This window comes from Etheostoma spectabile, chromosome 9 (assembly GCF_008692095.1).
Source record: "Etheostoma spectabile isolate EspeVRDwgs_2016 chromosome 9, UIUC_Espe_1.0, whole genome shotgun sequence".
NCBI classification, from domain to species: domain Eukaryota; kingdom Metazoa; phylum Chordata; class Actinopteri; order Perciformes; family Percidae; genus Etheostoma; species Etheostoma spectabile.
In genome coordinates, this window is record NC_045741.1 from 5,466,880 (window position 1) to 5,476,207 (window position 9,328).

General features: G+C 29.9%; 1 protein-coding gene across 1 annotated transcript in view; it reads left to right on the forward strand.

Moving 5' to 3' along the window:
* The window catches only part of LOC116696193 (paired mesoderm homeobox protein 1), a gene marked incomplete at its 3' end in the record, with an annotated part of 33,085 nt that overhangs the window by 7,276 nt on the left and 16,481 nt on the right, over positions 1–9,328 (forward strand). The window contains exon 2 of the mRNA XM_032527004.1: positions 2,946–3,132. Coding sequence (XP_032382895.1) covers positions 2,946–3,132 — 187 coding nt within the window. The remainder of the gene's footprint in view (positions 1–2,945; positions 3,133–9,328) is intronic.

The window sequence follows — 9,328 nt, forward strand, 5'->3', positions numbered from 1 at the left end:
ACAGGACCACGACCCCCACCCCCTTTTCACCTTCAACAGCAGCCAGCTCCCAGGCTCTGGAGCGGGTGTTTGAGAGGACACACTACCCCGACGCCTTGTAGCAGAGGAGGACCTGGCCGCCGCGCGTCAACCTCACCGAGGCCAGAGTCCAGGTACACACACCCCCAAACCCCCCCCCCCGTACAACACACATCAGGGACCTTCATTTATCAACACAACCCCCACCCTGTACTACACACTCCCTTCATTCCTCCTTAAAGTCTAGGTTTTCCTGCAGTGGCAATCAGTGATTTATCAGGCAGCTTCAACCTTTGATCAAGGATCAAGACACTATAAAAGTCATCAGAACACACACACACACACACAACATGCACGCATACACCACACACACCACACAGACACACAGCACGCATACACAATACCCACACAAAACACACACAGTCACCCACACACACAACATTTTGGCCCCCACTAAGCTGTCAGGACCCCACAAGTATAGTGTATTCCCAGTTTTGGACCTTATGAATATAGTTAAACAGAACACACACACAGACATTCACCACACACCATGGCGCACACACTCACACCACACACCACACACACACACACACACACACACACACCACACACACACAACGAGGACAATAGAAGTCCCAACTACAGTCATTAGATCTGAGGAAAGTCTTTTTCGGCCTAGTTTTCTGCACCTTAACCTCAAACAGCTGTTTCCATGTTTGGTTTTGGTATAATCAGCTGATAAGAACGTGTCAGCGCTGTCACATGATCTCTGATGGGGGGGGGGAGGGGGGAGAGGGGGGGGGGGGGAGGGGGGAGGAGGGGGGGGGGGGGGGGTCTGTGAGCAGTAAGCTCCAAAGAGGCTGGACGTGATCCCAGCGTGGATGAAGGAGGTCTGAATCCCCTCAGCGGGGTACGTACCGGAGATAAACACGATGACGTCATCGGCCTAATGAGTGACATCATCACCCAAATGTCTAAAAAGTGGCTATTTTTTGGGACGTGTTGTCGGGCTTTTTTCCGACTATTTTCTCTGTGTTTTATCGTTTTAAAAACAAATGCATGCATTCATGACCTGGCCCCCACCGCTCCCCCCAATGTCATCAAAACTGGACTTTTCCCCAAATTTTTCTTCCTTTTCAATGTCTTTGCCACATTTTTATTACGTTTTTGTTGCTTCTTCTGAGTTTTTGTCGCCTTTTTGGAGTTTTCTTTGGACTAATTTTTCTAACATCTGTGTTCCCATTTTTTTGGACACTTTTTTGGGACTGTTTTGTCTTCCTTTTTGAGTCTGTGGCACTTTTTTTTTGAAGTTTTTGTCGTTTTTTCCCCGATGTTTCTCACGGTTTGGTCACCTTTGACGATTTTTTGACGATTTTTTCTGTGAAAAACAAACACATGAATTCCTCTCCTGGGCCCCCCCCCCACTGAATGTCATCAAAACTGGACTTTTCCAAAGTTTTTCTTCCTTTTTTAACGTTTTTGCCACATTTTTAAAAAAGTTTTTGTTGCTTCTTTTGAGGTTTTTTGGACGTCATCCGTTTGGAGTCTGTGGCATTTTTTTCTCGAAGTTTTTTTTTCCGATATTTCTCACGTTTGGACGCTTTTGTCTCTTTTTTTCCGACTATTTTTTCTGTGTTTTTATCGCTTTTAAAAACGAAAAGACAAAAGAATTATAATACTATACATACAGAGTCCAAAGAGGTTTGAGTCCGAGTCCAGACCGAGTCCAGGACAGAATAAAGGTCTTATGCGTGACAGCATCAAGACAATCATTTTGGGTTTCCCTTTCCCTCCAATATTATTATCAACATAATAAAGACACCTGGACTCGGTCCAGACCAGAAGCCATGTTGGGCAAGACAAGTGGCCGAGACCGAGACAAATCCGAGTCCAGATACTAGCGAGACCGTGTGTGACCTGAGACAAAAGTTCAGGGAATAATCTAGAAAATCAGTTGTTTAAATTCTGGCTTGTTTGATCTTTTTTTTTTTTTTTTTTTTTGGGTGGTCACCTTCCCGTTAAAAATTGAAAACTAATACTTTTGTTGACGCTTTTGTTTGACACGATTTTGTCCCTTTTTTCAACACTTTTGACGCTTTTTTTTCAATGTTTTTTGGACATTTTTAACACTACGTAACACTAACATTTATTAGACCTCATTTATAGGAAATTATACCTAATGTTTGAGTTAGAAAAGCAGAAATCAGGAATTATTTAGAATAAAATTAAAGGAATGGATGTTGATGGATAATCACAGACTGGAATATCTGTGTGGATATGTTTTATATATTTATGTATATGTGTGATATAGTGTTTGTATGGGTGTTTATGTGTGTATATGTGGGATATATGTGTGTATATGTGGGATATATGTGTGTATATTTGTGTATATACATGTGTGAGCGTTGGGTGGAATCAATCATGTTATTTTGGGGAATTAAAAGAACATAGATATAGGACAACATGAGGACAACATGGGGACAACATGAGGGCAACATGGGGACAACATGAGGGCAACATGGGGACAACATGAGGGCAACATGAGGAAAGCATGGGGACAACATGAGGACAACATGAGGGCAACATGGGGACAACATGAGGAAAAGATGGGGACAACATAAGGACAACATGGGGACAACATGAGGGCAACATGGGGACAACATGAGGGCAACATGAGGGACAACATGAGGAAAAGATGGGGACAACATAAGGACAACATGGGGACAACATGAGGGCAACATGGGGACAACATGAGGGCAACATGAGGGACAACATGAGGACAACATGGGGACAACATGAGGGCAACATGAGGACAACATGGGGACAACATGAGGACAACATGGGGACAACATGAGGACAACATGAGGACAACATGAGGACAACGTGAGGGTTAAGTGTCTGACCTGTCTCCCGTTGTCCTGTCTGTCTCCAGGTCTGGTTCCAGAACCGGAGGGCTAAGTTCCGGCGTAACGAGCGCGCCATGCTGGCCAGTAAGAACGCCTCGCTGCTGAAGTCCTACTCCGGGGACGTGACGGCGGTGGAGCAGCCCATCGTCCCGCGCCCCGCCCCCCGCCCCAACGACTACCTGTCCTGGGGCAGCGCCGCCCCCTACAGGTAGACTCCACACACACACACACACACACACACCAACACACCACACACGGACAGACACAGACACACACGCATACAAACAGACAACACCAACACGAAACGCACCACCACACAACAGGACAGACCACACGGACAGACAAATACACACAGACACACACGCCGCGCACACGCACGCATGCACACCACAACACGACGCATTCACACAGACATGCACACAAGACACAGGAAACACACGCCACATACACACAAACACACGCACGCACGCACACACACAGTCACACACGGACATGCACATAAAGAGCAACACAAACATGCACGCACACAAACATGCACAGCCAACAGACACACAGGACATGCACGCAGTATTGCAGGTCAACTGTAAACGTTACGTATCTTTGGGGATTTTCATGCTTTTAACTTAGCTGAAGAGGAGAAGGAAAGAGAAGATGAAAAGAAAGGAAAACAGGAAGAAAATAAGTGAAGAAGTACACACATAAGGAAGGAAGGAAGGAAACAGGAAAGAAGGGAGTGATGCAAGAAGAAAGAAAGGAGGGAGGAAGCAAAGGAGCAAAGGCCAGGCAGAAGAGAAGGGAACGGAAAGGTAGAAAAGAAAGAAATAAAGTTGAATATGAAAGAATGTAAATGATATGAGTTAGCTCAGTAAAATAGTTAAAATTTAAAATTAAATTAAATTTAAAAAATCCCAAAATCAAAATACTGCAGTACAAATCGGCTTTGGATATTTTGAATTTTGTGATTTTACTTAAAGTACTTAAAATACTGTAAAGTACTTAAACTACTAGTTTAAAGTACTTTAAAGTACTTTACAGTACTCGGCTGCTACTTCTTTTCTGCTGCAGATCATCACACACAAGCGTCTCCAGATGAAAAATACCACAACAACCACATGGTAACACACCAACACACACACACACGCACACACACACACACACAACACACACACACAAACACCACACACACACACACCAGACACACACACCCACACACACACACACAGACGTGCTTTTGTTATTGTTTCATTTCCTCCTCTTCACCTGACCGCCTCTTTGATCCACCTGGACTCAACTGTCCGTTAATGTGTCTTATGCTCTATTGTCTATTCTCTATTTGTCTTATTCTTATTTGTCTTATTTCTTTGTCTTATTTCTTATTTGTCCTATTCTCTATTTGTTTCTTATTCTCTTATTTGTCTATTCTCTATTTGTCTTATTATCTATTTGTCTTATTCTCTAGTTGTCTTATTCTCTATTTGTCTTATTCTCTATTTGTCTATTCTCTATTGTCTTATCTCTATTTGTCTATTCTCTATTTGTCTTATTCTCTATTTGTCCTATTCTCTATTTGTCTTTCTCTATGTCTTATCTTATTGTCCTATTCTTATTTGTCTTATTTCTATTGTTTATTTCTATTGTCTTCGTCTATCTATTGTCTTATTCTATTTGTCTTGTTCCATATTTGTCTTATTCTCTATTTGTCTTGTTCTCTATTTGTCTTATTCTCTATTTGTCTTATTCTCTATTGTCTTGTCTATTTGTCTTTCTATATTGTCATTCTCTATGTCTTATTCTCTATTTGTCTTCTCTATTTGTCTTTTCCATATTTGTCTTATTTCTATTTGTCTTGTTCCATATTTGTCCTATTCTATTTGCTTACTATCTCTATTTGTCTTATTCTCTATTTGTTGTCTCTATTTGTCTCTGTTCCATATTGTCCTATTTCTATTGTCTATTCTCTATTTGTCTTATTCTATATTGTTATTCTCTATTTGTCTTGTTCCATATTGTCCTATTCTCTATTTGTCCTATTCTCTATTTGTCTATTCTCTATTTGCTCTATTCTCTATGTCTTGTTCCATATTTCTATCTCTATTGTCCTATTCTATTTTTCTTATTCTTATTTGTCTATTTCTATTTGTTTGTTCCATATTGTCTGATTCTCTATTGTCTATTCTCTATTGTCTTATCTCTATTTGTCTTATCTTATTTGTCTATTCTCTATTGTCTTATTCTCTATTTGTCTTATCCATTTGTCTTTATCTATTTGTCTCCTATTATCATTTGTCTTATCTCTATTTGTCTTATTCTCTATTGCTTCTTATTCTCTATGTGTCTTATTCTCTATTTGTCTTATTCTCTATTTGGTCTATTCTCTATTTGTCTATTCTCATTTGTCTTATTCTCTATTTGTCTTACTCTATTGTCTTGTTCATATTTGTCTTATTCTCTATTGTCTTATTCTATATTGTCTTGTTCCATATTTGTCTATTTTATTTGCTTGTTCCATATTTGTCTTATTCTCTATTTGTCTTGTTCTATTTGTTTATTCTCTATTGTCTTATTTCTCCTATTGTCTATTTCTATTTGTCTTATTCTCTATTTTCTTATTCTCTATTGTTCTATCTTTTTTATTTATTCTATTTGTCTTATTCTCTATTTGTCTTGTTCCTATTTGTCTTATTCTATTTGTCTTTCATCTATTGTTTATTCTCTATTTGTCTTATCCATTTGTCTTATTCTCTATGGTCTATTCTCTATTTGTCCTATTCTCTATTTGTCTATTCTCTATTTTGTCTTATTCTCTATTTGTCTTATCTCTATTTGTCTTATCTCTATTTTGTTCTTGTTCTCTATTTGTCTTGTTCATTTTGTCTATTCTCTATTGTCTGTTCCATATTTGTCTATTTCTATTGTCTGTTCTCTATTTGTCTTTCTCTATTTGGTCTTGTTCCATATTGTCTTATTCTCTATTGTCTTACTCTATTTGTTTGTTCCATATTTGTCTTATTCTCTATTTGTCTTGTTCCATATTTGTCTTATTCTCTATTTGTCTATTCTCTATTGCTTTTTATTCTTATTTGTCTAGTTCTCTATTGTCTTGTTCCATATTTGTCTTGTTCATATTTTTTTTTTTTTTTGTTTTTTTATTCCTTTTTTTATATTTATATACTTTTCATTTTTTTTTTTTTTATTTTTTTCTTTTATAATTATATTATTATTTATTTTTTTTTATATTATTGTGATTATATTTATTTTTGTATTATTTAATTTATTATTATTTTTTTTATTATTTTTTGTTTTTTTTTTTTAGTTTTTTATTAATACATTTTCATTTTTATTATTTATATTTATTTTGAAGTATTTGTTATTTTTATTTTATATTTGTAATTATCCCAATAATTTTATTTATATTAAGTTATTTTAATTTTTTTTTTCTTTTTTATATTTATATTTTATTTTATATTTTTTTATTTTTTTAATTTTTAAAATTATTTTATTTTTTTTTTTTTTCATTTTTGTTTTTATAATTTTTTTATTATTATTTTATTTTTTTTTTATTTTTTTTTTTTATTTATTCTTTTTATATATTTTTTTTTTATTTTATTTTATAGTCCTTTTTTATTTATTTTTACATTTTTTTTTATATTTTTGTATATTTTTTTTTTATTATCTATATATTTATTATTTTTCTTTTTTTTATTTTTTTAATTATTATTTTTTTTTTTTACTTTGTTATATTACTTATTTTTTTTTTTTATATTTTTTGTTATTTTTTTTGATCATATTTTATTTTTTATTAATTATTTTTTATTTATATTTATTTTTTTCATTTTTATATTTACATATAATATTTTTCTATTATTAATTATGTTTTTTCCTTTTATTTATATTATAATAATTACATTATCTTTTAGTTTTTAGTTTTTATTTATAATCACTTTTAATTTAATATTTAATTTTTAATATTTTTTTTAATTTTTAAAATTTTTTTTATTATTTTTATTTTTTATATTTTTTTTTTTAATATTTTTTTTTTATTATTTATATATTTATTATTTTAATTTTTTTTTTTCTTTTTTTTTTTTTTTTTTTTTTTTTTATTTTTTATTATTTTTTTTTTTATTCCCATTTTTTATTTTATTAATTATTTTCTTCACATTATGTATAATTTTTATTTCATTATTTTTTTTTTTATATAATTTTATTATAAATAATTTAATTTTATTTATTTTTTTTTTGGTTATTTTTATTTTTTTTTTTTATAATATATCTTTTTTTATAAATTTTCGTTAGTTGTTTTTTTATATTTTTTAATATTTTTTTTTTATATATATATTCTTTTTATTTTATATCTTATTTATTATTTATTATATTTTATTATATATTATTTTTGTTTTATATAATTTTTTATATTTAATTTAATGATTTTTATCATTATTTTATTTTTTCATTTTATTATTTTTATTTTATTTTTTTTATTATTTTTTTTTATTGTCATATTTTTTTTATAATATAATTTTTATTCTATTTATTATTTTTTTTATTTTTTTATGATATTTTTTAATAATTTAATATTTTTTTTTTTTTTTTATCCTATTATTAATTCTAATTATTATTTTTTTTAGTACTTATTATTATTTTTATATTCATTTTCTTCAATTATTTTATTTATCTTTTTAATATTTTTTTATTTTTTTATTGTTTTTATTATTTATATTTAATTGTCTTTTTTTATTATATGTGTTTTATTATATTTCATTTTAATTTAAATATTTTATAATATTATATATCTTTATTTTTTTTTTATTTTTATTTTTATTATTTAATTTTTATATTAATTAAAATTTTTTTTTTGTAAATATCATTTTTATTATTTTATATAATTTTTATTATTTATTATTTTTATATATTAATCATTAATTTTTTATTTTCATTTATCCCCACTTAGTATTTTTTTTTATTTTATGATATAATTTATATATTATATATTTTATATTACATTAATTTTGTTTTTTTGGTATATTTTTTTTTTATTTTTATATTCAATTATTTTTTAATATTTTTAGGTTTTTTTTTTTTTTTTTATATTATTTTCATTGTTGTAATTATCAATATTTTTATTTTATATTCACTTATTTTATTTATTTTTATTATATTTTAATTTTTCAATTATTATTTTTTTTTTTTTTTTGATTTTTTTTTTATTTATTTATTTTATTTTCTATATTTATTATTTTTATATTTTTATATTATTTTTTTATATTTAATTATTATATAAATTTTATTTTTTTATTTTTTTTTTATATTATTTATTTTTATTTTTTTTATCTTAGTGTTTTATTATATTTATTTTTATTTTTTTTTTTATTTTTTTTTTTTTATTTTTTATTTACTGTAATTTATATTGTTGTTGTTTTCTTTCTTTTTCAAATATTCTTTTTTTTTTTTTAATGTTACTTTTTTTTTTTTTTTTATTTTTTATTTTTATTTATTTTTTTTGTTATTTCTTTTTTTTTTTAATTTTTTTAATTTTTTTTATTTTTTTTTATATTTAATTTTTTATTTTTCTTATTTTTTATATTCATATAATACTTTATTTTTTTTTTATTTGCCTTATTCTCTATTTGTACTTATTCTCTATTTGTCGTGTTCAATATTTGTCCTTTCTCATTTGTCCATTCTCTATTTGTCTGATTATCTAGTTGTCTTATTCTCTATTTGTCTGGGTCCATATTTGTCCTAGTCTCTATTTGTCTTATTCTCTATTTGTCTGTTCAATCTTTGTATTATTCTTATGTGTCTTGTTCCATATGTTATTCCCATATTGGTCTTATTCTATATTGTCTGTTCCATTATTGTCTTAGTCTCGATTGTCTTATTCTCATTTGTTATATATATTTGTCTGTTCCATATTGTCTTAGCTTATTCTCTATTTGTCTTATTCTCTATTTGTCTTATTCCATGTTTGTCTTATTCTCTTCGAATTGCGTTTGCGTTTCTCCAAAAGTTGAGTGGGTCTCAACTTTTTTAAGTCTCCCCACCGCACCCTAAACGCACCTCCCCCTTTCAAAATCAATAGGAAGACCTGCGTCTGACCCAACTTTTAGGTTTTTTTTAGGGTTTTTAAGGGTTTTTTGGTGCCTGAACTCAGCCAAACTGGGACCATTTCACAACATTAACCCTCTATTGCATGCCGTTGCCATATGGCGACAAATTCTTTTTCTTAGTGTTTTTCCCAATAAACCACATAAAATGCACTGTTTTGTGTTTTATTGTCAAAATAGGTCTTTTATTTTGAAGTGGTATTCGTTTGATGACTTCACATAACCACAAAATCCTGTTCCCAAGATATGAACATCATTTTTTTTCAGGACAAACTGGGTTATTGGAATATTTGGGTT